The sequence below is a fragment of the Eimeria maxima genome, genomic scaffold (assembly GCF_000499605.1).
Source record: "Eimeria maxima Weybridge genomic scaffold, Emw_scaff218, whole genome shotgun sequence".
Classification (NCBI taxonomy): domain Eukaryota; phylum Apicomplexa; class Conoidasida; order Eucoccidiorida; family Eimeriidae; genus Eimeria; species Eimeria maxima.
In genome coordinates this window covers 19,452-36,951 of record NW_013563684.1, presented here as the reverse complement: position 1 = coordinate 36,951, position 17,500 = coordinate 19,452, and the positions used below count along the sequence as shown (strand labels likewise).

General features: G+C 50.6%; 4 protein-coding genes across 4 annotated transcripts in view; 2 read left to right on the top strand and 2 right to left on the bottom strand.

Moving 5' to 3' along the window:
- The window catches only part of EMWEY_00022400 (hypothetical protein, conserved), a gene marked incomplete at both ends in the record, with an annotated part of 5,457 nt that extends 4,483 nt beyond the window's left edge, over positions 1-974 (bottom strand). The window contains 2 exons of the mRNA XM_013477902.1: positions 1-772; positions 880-974. The exon at positions 1-772 is cut by the window's left edge and continues 1,056 nt beyond it. Of these exons, the coding sequence (XP_013333356.1) occupies positions 1-772; positions 880-974 (867 nt within the window). The remainder of the gene's footprint in view (positions 773-879) is intronic.
- Positions 975-2,404: 1,430 nt separating this feature from the next.
- EMWEY_00022390 (hypothetical protein, conserved) lies at positions 2,405-11,035 on the top strand (the record flags this gene model as incomplete). Its single annotated transcript, XM_013477901.1, has 17 exons — positions 2,405-2,536; positions 2,677-2,806; positions 3,485-3,603; positions 3,708-3,762; positions 3,881-3,989; positions 4,443-4,519; positions 5,655-5,844; positions 6,137-6,260; positions 6,509-7,341; positions 7,447-7,588; positions 7,771-7,983; positions 8,123-8,154; positions 8,762-8,921; positions 9,088-9,178; positions 9,374-10,105; positions 10,241-10,838; positions 10,954-11,035. The coding sequence occupies 17 exons, from the start codon at positions 2,405-2,407 to the stop codon at positions 11,033-11,035; spliced, it is 3,819 nt and encodes a 1,272-aa protein (XP_013333355.1).
- Positions 11,036-11,585: 550 nt separating this feature from the next.
- On the bottom strand, positions 11,586-15,307 carry EMWEY_00022380 (actin-like family protein, putative; the record flags this gene model as incomplete). The annotated part of the gene is made up of 11 exons (XM_013477900.1): positions 11,586-11,689; positions 11,900-11,961; positions 12,444-12,568; positions 12,771-12,879; positions 13,078-13,149; positions 13,355-13,811; positions 14,023-14,100; positions 14,281-14,461; positions 14,562-14,769; positions 14,969-15,097; positions 15,219-15,307. The coding sequence occupies 11 exons, from the start codon at positions 15,305-15,307 to the stop codon at positions 11,586-11,588; spliced, it is 1,614 nt and encodes a 537-aa protein (XP_013333354.1).
- Positions 15,308-16,528: 1,221 nt separating this feature from the next.
- The window catches only part of EMWEY_00022370 (26S proteasome regulatory subunit, putative), a gene marked incomplete at both ends in the record, with an annotated part of 3,614 nt that continues 2,642 nt past the window's right edge, over positions 16,529-17,500 (top strand). The window contains 3 exons of the mRNA XM_013477899.1: positions 16,529-16,600; positions 16,705-16,765; positions 17,089-17,207. Of these exons, the coding sequence (XP_013333353.1) occupies positions 16,529-16,600; positions 16,705-16,765; positions 17,089-17,207 (252 nt within the window). The remainder of the gene's footprint in view (positions 16,601-16,704; positions 16,766-17,088; positions 17,208-17,500) is intronic.

Below are 17,500 nucleotides of genomic sequence, written 5' to 3'. Positions count from 1 at the left end.
AACAGGAGATGGGCAGCAGCTTGCTGTGAATGTCCCTTCAAGTCCTAGAGATTCCTGCTGCTGCTGCTGTTGTTGTTGTTGTTGTTGTTGTTGTTGCTGCTGCTGCTGCTGCTGCTGCTGTTCTGAAGCTCTAGCAGCAGCAGCAGCTGCTGCTGCTGCAGCTGCCTGCCTGGCACCGTTGCTGAGGAGCTGCCGATACACCTCGTCATGGCGGGCGTCTGCTTCGCTAAGATACCCAGCGAACTGCTGCTTCTGCTGCTGCTGCTGCTCCTCGATATGCTGTTGGTCCTGTTGTTGCTGCTGCTCCTGTTGTTTTTCCTGCTGCTGCTGCTGCTGGCCTGTTTTCCTTTGGATCGCTCGCTGCAGCGTACGGTGAACCTCAGCAAAACTGTTGTTAAGTGCTGCTGCTTGCTGCGCATGTCTTGCTGCTGCTGCTGCATTTACTGCTGCTGCATGCCTTTGTGTCGTTGGCGCTGATGGGTGGTTGCTGGGCCCTCCTTCGATGTGCTGCTGCCGCAGCAGGTGCTGCTGCTGCTGCTTCTTTCGCTGGCGCTGCTGCTGTTGTTGCAGTTGCTGCTGCAGTTGGTGCTCCATCTGCTGCTGCCGCTGCTGCTGCAGCTGTTGATGCATGAGGTACTCTAGTGTTGTACTAGACCTCCTCCTTTCTGGTCCTCGTGGTGTATCCTGCTGCCACTGCTGCTGCTGCCACTGCTGCTGCCGCTGGTGCCGCTGGTGCCGCTGCTGCTGCTGCTGCTGCTGCAGCTGGCGGGACCTTGCATATGTAAGAGGAGGAGGAGGAGCAGCAGCAGATGCATCTGAATCTCTTGCTGTGTTCTCTCCTGTGCTGCGGCTAGCTGCGTAGCTAGCTGAGCAACTAACCATAGAAGGTCCACAGGGCCCTGCTGCTGCTGCTGCTGCTCCATCTGCTGCTGCAGCAACAGACACGGAGCTGCAGCAATTGAAATCGTACCCATATTGGCTGCTACTAGATCGACTGTTGTACCAGGGGCCCCCCAAAGGAGGGGGGCCCCTGGAAAGAGGCTGCATCGGTGCTGCTGCTGCTGCCGCTGCTGTCTGTGCTGCTGCTGTCGCTGTCTACTCTGCTGGTGCTGCTGCTCCTGTCTGTGCTGCTGGAATTCGTCGTGTTTGCGTTTTTGCTGTTGGTGCTCCTGCTGCTGCCGCTGCTTGTACTGATGTTGCTTTGGCGGCTGCTGCTGGTTAGGTTACTCTTGTTGCTGCTGTTGCCGCAGCTTTAAGGTTACTCAGCAGAAGAACAGGAAGGAGTACAATGCCTGCGGGCTAGGTCAGCTCTCCCTTAGGGTTTAGGGTTTACGGATTATGGTTTAGGGTTTAGGGTTAAGGGCTTGGGTATAGGGTTAAGATATTGGGGTGAGAGTTTAGCGATTAGGGTTTAGGGTTTAGGGTTTACAGTCTAATCGAATGGAAATGGTCTAAAGACAGGGAAGATCGAGTAAGTGTAGTGTTTAAATTTAGAGATTAGGGTTTAGGGTTTAGAGTTTAGACTTCGGCCCCGAGCAGAAAGGGATTTCCATTCGTGATGGAAGACCATTTCTTTAGGGTTTAGGGTTTAGGGTTTATTATTTAGGGTTTACAGCAAGCCGCAGGCTGTATAGGGTTTACTCGCCTTCGGGGCTGCATCTGTTTTGCTCAGCTGGCCCCAATGAACACACTAAACCCTAAACCCTAAACAGTAATCCCCCTAGTGTTGTAGCTGAAATGCTTCCGTTTCTTACGTCATTTGAGCTATTCTCGAAAATTTAGGGTTTAGGGATTAGGGTTTAGGGTCTAGGGTTTGGTCCCAGAAGTGACCCTGCGGGCGAGCCCACAGGGTCACTGTGTTGTGCTCAGTCCTAAGCCCTAAACCCTAAACCCTAAACCCTTAAAGCCTAGTCCGTAAACCCAAAATTTAGCCCTCTAAATTTGTCACTACATTTGTAGTAGTAAATACCGCGGTTTAGGGTTTACGCTTTAGGGTTTAGTGTTTAGGGTTTGTGGGGCCCGGACAATCCAGCGAAGATCACCGCTTGTCCAGCGGTTAGCAGCAGCCCCGTAGTGGGGTTTAGGGTTTAGGGTTTAGGGTTTACTGTTGACGTTTCAGGGTTAAGGGTTTATGGATTTCTTTTAATTCCTCTCCATTGACAAACTTCTTTTGTGTCTGTCTTCTTGCGATGCAGGCTCCTGGCTACCTTCAGCCTGTCTGCCGCTACGGTTTAGGGTTTAGGGTTTAGAGTTAGGGTTCTACCTTTGTCCACCTACCTTTTCCTTTTTCTTGTTTCTTCATGACAATACCACACATCGGCGCCTACGGCGTGCCGTTAGGGTTTAGGGTTTAGTGTGTAGTAATTAGGGTTTAGGGTTTAGGGTTTACGGTTTAGGGTTTAGGATGGAGGTCTTTACTGCCATTCAATGGGCTGCAGCAGCAGCAGCAACTGTTGCTGCTGCATCGAGGGTTTGGCGGTTGGCGGTGATGCCCAGCACAGAACCCCCTCTGCCCCTTTGGATGCAGGAGGACGAGGTAAACCCTAAACCCTAAACACTAAATCCATGGTGGCCGTCTGTGAGTGGAGAAAGACTGTGGCAGGATTACCGAGGCATATGTCTCCGCTGTTGCTACTGCTGCTGCTGTTGCTGCTGCTGCTGCTGTTGCTGCTGCAGAGTGAAGCAGGGGAGGACAGCGACGGAGAGGACATAACGGGCAACGTGCGTGAGATGCGTTGCTCTTTGCTGCTGCTTCTAGGCAGCAACAGTACAGGTAGCAGCAGCAGCAGCTGCTGCCGCTATAGTGGTGAGTTGTTGCTGCAGCTGCTGCTGCTGCAGCAACCAACAAAAAGAGATAAATTGCTGCTTAATTTCTCTGGTGATGTTATCCAAAGAATTTCAATCAATGGAAGACGAATTGGACCAGATGGACGGGCAGTCCATAGAAGTAAACCCTAAACCCTAAACCCTAAACCCTAAACCCTAAACCCTAAAGCCTGAGGATACAGATTTATTCTTTCTACAGATCTGCTGCTCTTGCCAGTTTTACATCTTGTGGTTACTGTTCTCGTCGCTGTTACTGTTGCTCTTGATCCTGCTGCTGCTGTTGTTGCTGCGTTGCTGCTGCTGCTGCGTTGCTCCTGCTGCGTTGCTGCTGCTGCGTTGCTGCTGCTGCTGCTGCAGGATCTCTATTTGAGGGTATATCTCAGCCTGTTATATGGAGGAATCATTTGCTGCAAATTCCCGGCAGTTTGCTGCTGCGTGGCAGCAACCAGCTGTACATACACTTCGTTAATGCTTATGCTGTAGCTGGTGCGCTGCTGCTGCTGCTGCTGGTGGTGGTTTTGCTGCTGCTAATTCTGCTGATGCTGCTGCTGCCTGTGCTTCTTGTGTTGTCATTACTTGTGTCTTTTTGTTGTGTCGGGGACAGGTGTCCGCGCTCAAGGGTCTAGGGTTTAGGGTTTAGGTTTTGTGGGTGCTGCAGAGGGCGGGGGCCTCCGCTGTTGCTTACTTGGGGAAGAAGGGGGCCCCTTCTTCTGTACCAAGTTGGAGGCATTTGATGGTCAAACCCTCATGCCCTGCATAGACAGCCAAAATGCAAAGGTAGGGTTTAGGGTTTAGTGTTTAGGGTTTAGGGTTTAGGGTTTAGTGTTTAGGGTTTAGGGTTTAGGGTTTAGTGTTTAGGGGTTTGTCGACTTATGATGTAGATGACCATCCAACTAACCGTCGCTGCACCGCCAGGCCTCACGGTGGTCTCCAATGGTGGGTCAAGAAGCCGTGCTGCAGCTGCAGAATTAGTGTTTAGTGTTTAGTGTTTAGTGTTTAGTGTTTAGTGTTTAGTGTTTAGGGTTTAGGGTTTAGGGTTTAGGGTTTGCTGCAGAACCCCTTGCTGCGGTGTATGCTGATCTAACGGCATACAGCGTGGAGGCGCAGCAGCCCTTTGGTTGTTGCGACTCCCTTCCTCCCTCTATTCTTGATGAGTTACCTCGGTAAACTCTAAACCCTAAACCCCAAACCCTAAACCCTAAACCCTAGTGACTAGACACTCAACCCTAAACCCTAGGGTGGAACAGTCTATGGAGGGTAATTTATGGGGTTTGCCTCCTGGGACTCCACGAAGGTTTTAGATTGTTGAGGGTTTAGGGTTTACGAATTAAAAACTAGGGTTGGCGACTGAGGGTTTAGGGTTTAGGGTTTAGAGTTGATGTCTGAGACTTTAGGGTTTGTTTGCCTCAGTGAAAGTTGCCGCGTTTGGGTTTTCCAGAGGACAGGACTCATTAAGTAACCCTTAACTCTAAACCCTAAACCCTAAACCCTAAACCCTAGCCGATAGAGGCAAAACCCTCGTCTGACGCAGCGTATACTGCTGTCGTGTTCTTTGCAATGCCTTTGAAGCTAAGGAATTAGGGTTTAGGGTTTAGGGTTTAGGGTTTGCGTTACAGTTGCTCGTCTCTCTTCGTTGCTGCTGGTCCTCTAAGGGCTGTGCGTGCTGATTTGCCACATCCACATGAGCTGCAGAGTAAACCCTAAACCCTAAACCCTAAACCCTAAACCCTAAAAATAGACATTTTGCCTCATGCTGTCCTCTCTTTTTCTCCCCCAATCCTTACTGCCTTTATTATTGCTTTTGCTGCTACTGTTGTTGCTGCTGCTGTTGTTATCGTTCCTGCTGCTGCTGCTGCAGCAACAGCAGCAACAGAGGTGCTGCCTTGGGCTCCCTGTGAGTCGCAAAGACGTCTGCAAATTTATTGGCGGCAAGCCTTGACAATCAACAACTCAGATTTGCAGGTACAAACCCTAAACCCTAAACCCTAAAACGTAAACCCTAAACCCTCAACCCTAAACCCTAAACCCTTAAGCATGCGTAATGGTGCTAAAAGCAGCAGACCCTTCGATGCATGGCGATTCAAAAGGGTACTGCTTTTGCTGCTGGTGCTAATGATCCTCCTTCTGCTGCTGTTGCTGCTGCTGCAGCTACTTGCTGCTTTGCTGCGTGATGCAGTCTTTGCTGCTGGGGAATCATTTGGTTGTTCGCTGCAGCGGCAGTTGCTGCATGTTGTCTTCTGTCCAGGGTTGGCTGTTCCTCTATGTAAAGGTAGCTACCACTGCTGCTGCTGCTGCTGCTGCTGCTGCTGCTGTTGCTGCTGTTGCTGCTGTTGCTGCTGCTGGTGTAGAGGGAATGCACAGGCGCAGCTGTAAGGTTCCACTCAACTCGCCAGTGCTGCTGCTGCTGTTGCTGCTGCTGCCGCCTTTGCTGCTGTTGTTCTTCTTCTTGTTGTTCCTGCTACTCTTGCTGTTCCCGCCCCACCCCATACTTTTGCTGCTGTTGCTGCTGCAGCATACTCGGGAGTAATGCTGTGCAGCGAGCTGCTGTTAGAAATTCTTTGTCCCTCTTTGCTGCGCCCCCTTGGGGGTGTCAGTGCAACAACAGCAACAGCAGCCGCAGCAGCAGCAGCTGCTGCTGCTGCTGCCGCGGCGACTTCAAGCAGCAGCGGCTGTTGCAGTCTTTCGGTTGCTGCCGTGGCACCATTTAGTTCCGCTGCATCTGCTGTCGCTGCTGCAGCAGCAGCAGCAGGAGCAGCAGCAGATGTAGAGAATTTAGTTACTGCTGTACATACACTCTATCGAGGGATTTGCTCCTTGTGGCTCTGCAGCAACTGCTGCAGTTGCTACTATGGTGGCCCCTGTGTCTATACATCTTACAACAACAGCACAAGCAGCAGCAGCAGCAGCAGCAGCAGCAGCAGCAGCAGGACATGCAGCATCGCATCCCCCCACGGGACCCAAAGCAGCAGCATCAGCACTTCTCGCCGCAGCAGCAGTTGCTGCTGCTTCAGCAGAAAGGTATATCGTATGGCCTGCAGCCGCAGGAATAGCTGCTGCTGCTGTGGCAGCAGCAGCAGCAGGACTGCACCATGCAAAATATGCTGCAGCGAAGGGAGACCAAGTATTAACTTTGGTAGCCGCAGCAGCACCTTTGAGGAAGCCAGCAGCAACTGCAGCAGCAGAAGCAGCAGCAGCGACATCAGCAACTTTAGCGACAGCAGCAACAGCAGCAACAGCAGCAACAGCAGCAACAGCAGCGAATGCAGCGTCAGCAGCAACAGCATGGGCAGGGCGCGTTTATTTTCTTTAGGTGCTCATCACCACATGACGCGCAGCAGAAACGGCAACAGCAGCAGCAGCAGCAGCAACTGCTGCAGCATGAATACAGCAGCAACAGCAGCAGCAGCAGCAGTAACAGCAGCAGCAGCAACGGGGTCCAGCTGCAGCGCCTCAAGCAGCAGCACGCTGCGCCTCCCTTGCCCTCATGATGACTGTTGGCTAATACATGCGGTGTCTATACACCTTGCTGCAGAAATACTATCAAGACCCAAGGTATAAACCCTAAACCCTAAACCCTAAACCCTGAAGGTTAAGAAGCAGGATATGTGAGTTAAAGACATCCAAAATTGAGTGGCTCCTAGGGTTTAGGATTTAGGGTTTAGGGTTTGTACGCTTGCTGCAGCGCAGTGCTTTCTTGCAGCAGCTGCTTCGGCTGCGTTGCATGCGGAGGCTGCTGCCGCTGTATAGTGTGGCACCTCTAAGCAGCAGCAGCAGCAGCAGCAATAGCCGCAGCAGCAGTAGCAGCAGCAGCGCAGACGAGAGTAGTGAGAATGAGCACGCCAGCCAGCCTTCACGTGCTGCTGATGCTGTTGCTGCTGCAGCGGCTGCTTCTGCTGCTGCTGCCGGGGCTGTGAACTTAATAGAGCAGCAGCAACAGCAGCAACAGCAGCACCAGCAGCAACAGCAGCAGAAAGAGCTGTGGAAACCGCAGCAGCAATGCAGATTCACTGATGGATTGGTGAGGGCTCCCCGGCAACAGCAGCAGCAGCAGCAGCAGCAGGAGCAGCAGCTGCAGCAGCAAGAGCAGCAAAGGTGTCAGCAGCAACTGCTTCTTGACGGTGATTCTTGGCAGCCAGAAGAAGCTGAGCAAGCAGCAGCAGCAGCAGCAGCTGCTGCTGCTGCTTCTTCTGCACCCCGCCACTTTAGGTGGCAGCAGCGCAGCAGGAGAACATTAAGGTCGAGCCCCCGTTTGCTGCTGTTGCTGCAGCAGGCAGCAGCAGAAGACTCCACGTGGTTGCATGCGGAGCACGAACAGCAGCAGCAGCAGCAGAAGCAACAAAGGCATCGGGAAACCGCCACAGGAATCAGCAACAGCAACAGCAGCAGCAGGAGCAGCAGCAGCAACAACAACAACAACAACAACAACAACAACAACAACAACAACAACAACAACAACAACAACAACAACAACTGCGACGCCCTTATTTGGCTGTGGTTTCATAGTCAAATAAAACAGTGGGCATATCGAACAGACCAAAAGGTATTCGCCAAGGGTTTAGGGTTTAGGGTTTAGGGTTTAGGGTTTAGGGGTTATGGTTTAGGGTTTATTTTTGTGTGTAGGTTTCAGCCCATCCCGTATGCATTCAGCGCAGAAGCCAGGCAAGGACAAGGCAGCACCAGCAGCAGCAGCAACAGCAGCAGCGGCAGCTGCTGCAGCATGGATTGCTGTGGGGAAAGGCAGCAGCACTCCTTAGGCAGCACCGTATGGCTTACGGATGTACAAATTATATCAAGGTCTGCTGCTGCTGCTGTTGCTTCTGTTGCTGCTGTTGCTGTTGCTGCTGCTGCTGCTGTTGCTGCTGCTACCGCGAGGCTGCTTGTGCGATGGCGCTGCTGCTATTGTTGATGTTGCTGTTGCTGCTGCTGCTGTTTCTGCTGCTGCAGGCCATTCGCTTATACGTCGGCCTCCGTCATGCTGCATCGCCGTGCGCTCGGGTCCTACTGGAGCACTGTCTTGCTGCTGTTGCTGCTGAGCAGCAGCAGCAGGAACAGCAACAGCAGCAACAGCAACAGCATCAGCAGCAACAGCAGCAGAAGCAAATGCAGCACCACAGAGGGGAAGCAACCTGGAGAAGCCTCAGGAGTTGGTGGGGTTCCGCCGGCGTCTCCGTCCTGAAGCCTGTAAACCCTAAACCCTAAACCCTAAAGGCCAAACCCTTAACCGTAAACCCTAAACCCTGTACAACATACGCATGGGTGGATTTCTGCAGGTGTCAATGTATTCGACAGACTGCAGAAGCAGCAGCAGCAGCAGCAGCAACAGCAAGGGTCTGTGTCTGGCTTCTCTATACCTGCTGCAGTACGATGCTGCAGCAGCACCTGCACCAAGTGCAGCAGCAGCAAGCGCAGCAGCAGCAGCAGCAGCTGCTGCTGCTGCTGCTGAATGCGGCAGCACACCAATGCGAGCTCATAGATTTCAAAGTCTCAATGCTTTACAAATATCCGCCTTCTATGCAAGCCCTAATGGCTGTAAACCCTAAACCCTAAACCCTAAACCCTCAAGCGTGTAGCTACGCCTCCGTCAAGAATGTCTACTGCTGCAGATCTTGCTCCCTCTGCTATTATTTGCTGCTAATGCTGTTGCTGCTGCTGCTGCTGCTGCTGCAGCTGCAGCTCTGCAGGAGAAGAAAATATGCTGCGGGTTTGCTGGCCAAGCAACAGCAGTTGAGGGTTTGAGTGGCCAAACCCCTCCCCAGGCCCTCATCGTTAATTCAGATGATGCAGCGTAAACCCTAAACCCTAAACCCTAAACCCTCATTCTTAGGATTGGGTAACGTACTAAGACAACGTTCGCTGGTGCTCGCCACTGCTGCTGCTCATTGCTTCGGTCTTGCCGCAGCTACTTCTGCTGTTGCTGCTGTTGCTGCTCCTGCAGGTACCTGCAGCCGTACATGGAGAGGGATGGCCTCGTGTTCTTGCTGCTGCAGCAGCAGCAGCAGCAACTTCAAAGCCGCATGCAGCGGTTGCTGCTGCAGGCTGCAGCAATGAGGAAAGCAACGCAAGGACAAATCGCCGTGGAGTCCATTGTTGACCTCGTAAACCCTAGAACCTAAACCCTAAACCCTAAACCCTAAACCCTAGTATCGTATAGCGCATCACACTCGATGCTGAACTAGTAGAGAGTTTCTAGAGATGATACATCCTAGACTTGAGGTTTTAGGGTTTAGGGTTTAGGGTTTAGGGTTTAGGGTTTGTTCTTAGATGATGCATGCACTCCAACAAGAAGACGATCCGTGGGTGTTGTGGTTTGGCCTTCGATCTATTGCAAGACTCATTTTCCATCTTATGCCCAGTAAACCCTAAACCCTAAACCCTAAACCCTAAACCGTAGATTGTGAACCCAAAGCCCTAGGACAGCAACCCTAAACCCTAAAGCATTCAAGGATACCCGTCTGCCTTAAGTTCGCATAGTGTTTATACTTTAGACTTGGGGAGGCATAGGGTTTAGGGTTTAGGGTTTAGGGTTTAGGGTTTACGTTGTGCACAGCTGCGGTATTCCGCAAGGCGGCTGCAAATGTTTTAGAGATTGCTCTGGAGAATTCTGCTGCTTCGCAACAGCAGCAGCAGCAGCGGGAGTCAGCACCGCAGCAGCAGCAGCAGCAGCAGCGACTGCAGCGTCGCCGAGCCCGCAGCAGCAGCAGCAACAACAACAACAGCAACAACAACAACAACAGGAGAGAAGAAGAGAGGGCGCCTCTGAGGGTTTCCTGGCTGCATGCAGCAGTAACTCTTGCGGTGTCTGTAGACCATATTTTGCTGCTGCTGCATCTGTTGCTGCTGCAGCCGCTGCTGCTGCAGCAGCTAGGCGGTCTTAACAAAGGGACGCCTGCTTCTCCGGATGCTGCAGCAGCATCAGCAGCCACCTGTAGCTGCAGCAGCAGCAGCAGAAGGGGTCGTTGGCCATGTTTGCTGCATCTGCAGCAACCAAATCTGCCCTGCTGCACCGCAGCCGCAGCAGCTGCAGCAACAGCAACAGCAAAACCACACGCAGCAGCAGCACCAGCAACAGCAGCACCAGCAGCAGCAGCACCGCGCTTTTGCGGCCCAGCGCTTTGTCCTTACATTGCCCAACTTCTCCGTTTTGCATGCGATAGGGGACGAGCTGCTCCACCTGTTGCTGCTGATGCTGCTGCACCTCCTGCTGCTGCAGCACGTGGTGCTACTCCTGTAGCAGCAGCAGCTGCAGCAGCATCACCAGCATGCCTTTGGCGTGTAGGCCGTAAGACTACGTGGAGTGGTGACCTCAGCTGCTGCTGTTGCTGCTGCCGCTGCGTGCTGCTGCTGCTGCAGCAGTTCCCACTGCTGCTGCAGCAGCAACGGTGGCTGCTGTTGGAGAGGGTCTGTGCTGCACCAGAGAAACTCCTGACAGCAGCAGCACACGCCCGAGTAACAGCAGCAGCAGCAGCAACAGCAGCAGCAGCAGCAGAAAGAACAGCAGCAGCAGCAACAGTTTCTCCAGGAGGAGAAGAGGCAGCACCAGCTGCGATGCCAACAGAGGGATCAGCACCAACAACAACAGCAGCTGCTGCAAAAGCAGCAGCAGCAGCAGCAGCACGACAGAGACTGTGGGGTCTAGCGAAGGCACAGCTTCTGGCAGCAGAAGCAGCAGCAGATTGCAGCAGCAGCAGCAGCAGTAGCAGAGTTGCTGCAGGTCTGTGTCGCTGTCATGCTGCTGCTCCTGTGCTGCAGTGTAAGGAAGATATATGGGCAAGATTGCTGGATCCTCCTGCTGCTGCTGCTGCTGCTTCTGCTGCTGCTGCTGCTGCTGCTGCCTTCTATCAACGCGTAGAAGGCCATGATGAGCAGCTGCTGCAGCAGCGCCTCGAGCACACGCAACAGCAGCAACAGCACCATCAACTGCAGCGCCAGCAGCAGCAGCAGCGCAGCAGCAGCAACAGCAGCAGCCTCCCCCTCCCCTATGAAGAAAGATTCTTTATGCAAATAGCTGAGGTGTATGTACAGCTCCCCCCTAGCAGCAGCAAAATGCTATGGAGGAACTTATTCCCTATTTATTGCTGCAGTCGTCTTACGCTGCAGCACGCGCTGCAGTTGCTGCTGCTGCTGCAGCGCAGCAGCAGCAATCATAGAAGAAACAACAATAGCAGCAGCAGCAGCAAACAGGCAACAACAGCAGCAGATATTAAACTAAGGGCCCTACAGCTACTTGCTGCAGATGGACATAATACGCTGCTGCTGCTGCGCCGTGCGCAGCTTAGAACTACAAACCCTAAACCCTAAACCCTAAACCCTAAACCCTAGGATGGTTTAAAACGACAATATCTGCTGTTGCTGCCGTTGCTGCAAAAGCAGTAGTACCTATTGCTGCAGCAGCTGCTGCTGTTGCTGCAGGACCTGCAGCAGCAGCTGCTGGGACCTGCAGCAGTCCTCCAGATACATCAAACTGCTGCTGCTTCTGCAGCAGCAACAACAGCAGCAGCGGCAGCAACAGCAGCAGCACAAGCTGCATGCATCTGTCAGCAAAATATGTCATCAAACAGACGGCAAGCCCCGCCGCCAATGGCTAGCCATCTAGCTAGCTAATCAGCTAGCTAGCTAGTCAGGTAGCTGGCCAGCTAGCTAGCCACTTTAGGCGCAGCCAAGAAACTGGCGGACTCGCCAGTTGTCCGCCTAGAAAGAGGCTAGCTAGCTAGCTAGCTACCCAATTAGCTACCCAGCTAGCCAGCTAGCTAGCTAGCTAGCTAGCTGTGTAGGGCCATCTTCCTTGCGACCTTTTCTAATCCTTCTGTCCGCTCAAAGAGTTGACGACTTAACCACGCCTCTGGCTCTTGACGAGCCACTAACCCTAAACCACAAACCCTAAACCCTAAACCCTAAACCCTAAAGGCTAAAGTCTAAAGTCTAGACCCTAAACCCTGTACTGAGCTGCCACCCTACACTCTTAATCGTAAACCCTTAACCAACAAACCCTCGTCCCATCAAGCAAGCGGTAAACCCTAAAGATTAAACCCAAACCCTTAGACCCTAAACCCTAAACCCTAATTTCGTGACTCACCGAACAGCAACGCTCCACGAAATGCGGCGAGCTGGCGGTCCTCACACGGCAGCACTCTCACCCTGCAGCAGCAGCAGCAGCAGCAACAGCAGCAGCAGCAAATTAGCTGAGGGTTTAGGGTTCGGGGGATCAACACCACCGGAGGCTGGGGCTTAAAATAGGAGAATAAGGGTTTGAGAAGCTGGGGGTAGGGTTTAGGGTTTGAAGAGGGTTGATAATTAAGGGTTTAGGGTTTAGGGTTTAGGGTTTGAACTTGCTGTATGGTGTCCTTAACATTGTAATATTCTCCTGCTGATTCGCGCCAAGATTGCAGCAAATCCATCTCCAGCCTGCAGCAGCATAATTAAGGGTTTAGGGTTTGCTGACAGGGTTTAGGGTTTGAGGAAAATTTGCTTGATTGTTTAGGTCTACTACTGGAGACTTTAGGGTTTAGGGTTTAGGGTTTTAAGTATAGTGTTTATATCTTGGGTTCGAGGATGGTTGTGAACTCCAGGTTTGAACCTAGGGTTTAATGAGGGTTTAGGGTTTAGGGTTTAGGGTTTACCTTTGTGCAAAATTAGGGAGTTGTGCACTACCACCAACAAGGCAAATATTTTTTAGCCATCCTTCCCTCTCGCAAACAGAAGAACGTCTAAAACACTGCAACACCATTTCGCTTATGCTGCTGTGCTGCACGCAAACCCTAAACCCTAAACCCTAAACCCTAAACCCTCGTCTGGGGTGTGTTGCGGCTACGTGGGTGCAACTCGAGTGTACGGTTTGTGTACATGTAGCACTGACAGAATTCGGGTCTAGGGTTTTGGTGAAAATAGGGTTTAGGGTTTAGGGTTTATCTAGAATTAGGGTTTAGGGTTTAGGGTTTAGGGTTTACATCCATGCCAGGTGCTATAGCAGCCAAATTTGCATCAGGAAGAAGTTGAGGAGAAAATAAAACTTCAGGAATTAAAAATGTTTCTGACCAAGGCTGTACAACGGATCCGCTGCAACACATAAACCCTAAACCCTAAACCCTAAACCCTAAATTCTAAACCCTAAATTCTAAACCCTAAACTCTGAAATGAATGTCGGAGGAATTTCAGCAGCACCCAAGAAACACGTCCTCACAGCCTCGAGCTAAAAGTTAAGGGAATACCGCACAACTAGGGTTTAGGGTTTAGGGTTTAGGGTTTAGGGTTTACTCGCTGCACGTGAAGAGCGGCTTTAGCTGCCGGTGGTTTCTGTGGAGATGTAAATCCAGCGCAGGATCTAAGCTGTACGCAACCACCCAAACCCTAAACCCTAAACCCTAAACCCTAAACCCTAAATTCTAAACCCCAAACCCTCACTAGCTCGATCATAGGAGGGCATCCGCAGGCTTGGTGTACAGAGGAAGCTGTGCCCAAACCCTAAACCACCGAACCGCCAAACCCCTTAAACCCTAAACCCTAAACCCTAAACCCTAAACCCTTGACCTACCTGACATAACATTGCGTTTCTTTATAGCGAGTTAAATCTCTCCAATCTAATGAGTCAGGACCCCAACGCCCAGCCCCGGCACCAAATCCATGTGCTGCTGCTGTTGTTGCTGCTGCTGCAGCTGCTGCTGCTGCATGCTGCTGCTGCTGCTGCTCTTGCTCCTCCTCCTCCTCCTGTTCCTCATGCTGCATATCCATCTCGCTTGCCTCGCGCGTCTCCCCTTCAACTTCCCCATCCCCATCAGCAGCAGCAGCAGCAGCAGCAGCAACAGGAGCAGCAGCAGCAGCAGCAGGAGCAGCAGGAAGCTGTTGCTTCCTTAGATGCAGCAGCAGCAACTCGGACAGCAAACCCGCACCACCACGAGTAGCAGCGCAGCAAAAAGAAACAGGAGAAAGAGATAAACCCTCAAGAGGAGAAACACGAATACCGCTCTCCCCTATATCTACTACTAATGTACCTGTACATACACCAAACCCTAAACCCTAAACCCTAAACCCTAAACCCTTTATTCAACAACAGAAAAACTCTAAGCCCTAAAAGCCATAAACCTCGTAATAAGAGAACAGAAAAAAGGGTTTAGGGTTTAGGGTTATGAATTTTAATAAAAATGTAGGAATGCCTACTCGCAAAGATAGGATCTAGGGTTTAGGGTTTACGGTCTAACTCACCCTGATGAGAACAAAGCCCAGGAAAGAACGGCAGATGCGAATAAACCGCCATTCGTTCGCTTGCCATCAACTTCACCCCTGAGACAAACCCTAAACCCTAAACCCTAAACCCTAAACCCTAAACCCTAAACCCTAAACTTCTGATTTCTTACGGGATTTGTTAGGAATATATCTATAACTTGTTGCAGAGGTAATAACTACTGTATTGATTTCTAAACCCTAAACCCTAAACCCTAAACCCTAAACCCTAAACCCTACTCTTGAATCGCCGCTGTTCAAATGCCCAACGAAGAAGCAACGAGACGACTTGTGGCTCCCCTGGTAGAGCTAACAGCAGCAGCAAGTTGCAGTCACTGCAGCACATGCTGCTGCTGCTGCTGTTGCTGCTGTTGCTGCTGTTGCTGCTGCTGCTGCTTCTACGGGGCGCATCCCTTAAAGCCTGCAGAAGGGCAGCAAAAACACTCCCATATCTGTAGGCGTAAACCCTAAACCCTAAACCCTAAACTCTAAACCCTAAACCCTAAACCCTAAACACTTACTCGGTCAAGAGCCTCATCAAGAACAAGCAGCAGCAAATCCGGAGAACTGCTGCTGCTTGCAGCATGAGCAGGATGAGCAGCAAATACAGGGCAATAGCTGCTTCTGCTGCTGCTGCTGCTTCTGCTGCTGTTGCTGCTGCTGCTGCTGTCGAATGCCTCCCAGCCAAAAACTGTCTGCAGCAAAATAGTAAATCCGCAAACCCTAATTCTTAAACCCTAAACCCTAAACCCTAAACCCTCAAAATGTGTCCCTTAAGTCTAAACCCTCATCAACCGGCAATCTAGGGTTTAGGGTTTAGGGTTTAGGGTTTAGCGTTTACCTTGAAACCCTTCACCTGCGGCACCCGAGAAATAAAAGCAGGGAGTCGGCAAGCAGGATGCAGAGACCCTGCAAACCCTACTCGCACCTCGCTGCAGCAGCAGCAGCAGCAGCAGCAGCAACAGCAGGAACAGCAGCAGCGAAACAAAAAGATCCATTAAGGCCAAGCGCTATTGCTGTTGTTGTTGCTGCTGCTGCTGCTGAAGGGAAGGCGAAACTAAGCATCCATCTAAACCCTAATTCTTACAGCACCAGCCTGCGCAGCACTTGAAGTAACTCCCCAGACCCTAAACCCTAAACCCTAAACCCTAAACCCTAAACCCTAAACCCTTATTTACCTGCATCCAACCTCTATAACAATTGTTTTTAGATCAATTTCTGGTTCTGCGCCACTAAGAGCGCCTCGTAAAGAAGACGCTTGCAGCATCTTTAAACCCTAAACCCTAAACCCTAAACCCTAAACCCTAAACCCTAAACACTTATTCATTGGTGCTGGAGCATATTGAGCAGATGGAAGCTTGGTAGGGTTTTGATGGGCACACATTGCTACTCATTAAGTGTGTCGCTTGTGCTGCTGCTGTTGCTGCTGCTGCTGCTGCTGTTGGTGTTGTTGTTGCTGCTGTTGTTGCTGCTGTTGTTGTTGCTGCTGCTGCAGTCTTCCTGTTTAATGTGCAGCAGCAGCTAATGCATGCGCTGCTGCTGCAGCCCTACCGATGGCCTCAGAGCTGAAGGGGTGCAGGAATCTCTAATAGAGGTGCAGCAGTATTAGCAGCAGCAGCTGCTGCTGTAGCAGTATTAGCAGCAGCAACAGCAGCAGCAGCCCCAAGTCTTTGCTGCTGCTGCGGCGGCCAACAGCACTAAGGGATAAAGATACTAATAAACACTAATTAATTTTTGCTGCTGCTGCTGCAGCAGCAAGAACAATTCATTTTAATTATAATATAATTAGCAACAGCAGCAGCAAATACACGAGCAGCAGCAGTAGCAACAGCAACAGCAGCAGCAGCAGCAACCTGGGCCCCCCTGCTGTGTGGATGAGGGTCGGCTGCGCTGCTGCTGTTGCTGCGGATTTGCTGATGTTGCTGCTGCTGCTGCTGCAGTAAATAATATTAACCTTTTATCTGTTGTGTTTGTCTGTTATACTCTTCTGTTCCTTCCTCATTTGCTGCTGCTGGTGCTGCAGCTCCCGCTGCTGCTGCTGCTGCTGCTGTTGGTGTTGCATGCTGCCTGTCCACAGGAGCAGCAGCAGCAGCAAACTAGCACTTATCTCCTTATTTAATTAAAAAGTCTCCTTTGCTGCTGCAGGAGCTGCTTGCTTCTGCTGCGGTGTATAGGCATCTGCTGCAGGCGCAGCCGCTACTGCAGCAACTGCTGCAGTTGCTGCTGCAGCTACTGCTGCAACACCTGTTGCATATCTCCGCGCCCGTAGATCCTTAGCAGCAGCAGCTGCTGCTGCTGCAGCTGCTGCTGCTGCTGCAACTTCTAACGCTGCAGGCAGTGAATTCGTAAGCTTTTTCCTTACTACTTATACCCTAGGTGTCTGTACACCCCAATACCTCTCCAGCAGCTGCTGTTCCTACTACTGCTGCTGCTTCTACTTCTGCTGCTGTTGCTGCTGCTGCTGCTGCTGCTGCTGCAGAGAGCCAAGATGTTGGGAAGCGAGGCTATGGACTGTCTGTCCAGCTATTCCGCTGTCGCGGGGCTGTTGACAAAGAAAGTGGTAAGTAGGGTTTAGGGTTTAGAATTTGGGGTTTAGAGTTTAGGGTTTAGAATTTAGGGTTTAGGGTTTAGGGTTTAGGGTTTGTGGTTTTTTTGTGTTTACAGGTGGTTGTTCATCCAATTGTGCTGCTGTCGGTTGTTGATCATTATAACCGTGTAGCTAAGGGTACGTAAACCCTAAACCCTAAACCCTAAAGAAGGGTTTGTATTGAATGTATGTCTCTTGTGTTATTATGTTATTATGTTATTCCTGTCCAATTAGGGTTTAGGGTTTATTAGGGTTTAGTGTTTTTTTAGGGTTTATTATGTTTTGTATATTTTTCTTTGATGGTTGATGATTTTTTAATATTTTTTGATTTTTTTATTTAGGGTTTTTCTAGGGTTTAGGGTTTAGGGTTTAGGGTTTAGGGTTTAGGGTTTATATATATATATTGATATATATAGGTACAAATAGGCGTGTAGTAGGATGTATATTAGGGGAAATAATAGGAGATGAATGGCATGCAACAAACTCATTTGCTCTTCCCTTTGAGGAAGATAATAAGGACCCTAATGTATGGTTCTTAGATCAAGATTATCTACAACAATTATTTATTATGTTCAAAAAAGTAAATTAGGGTTTAGGGTTTAGGGTTTAGGGTTTATTAGGGTTTAGGGTTTATTAGGGTTTAGGGTTTTGGTATTTTGATTTTTGGTGAATAAATATTGTTATTTAATATTTTTTGTGCTTCCCTCTCTTCCTTAAAATAGCAGCAACAGCAGCAACAGCAGCAGCAACAGCAGCAGCAGCAGCAGCAGCAGCAGCAGCAGCAGCAGCAGCAGCAATAGGGTTTTCTGTGTATCCCTGTCTTTTTATGTTTTTTTTTTTTTTTTTTTTTTTTTTTTTTTTTTTTTTTTTTTA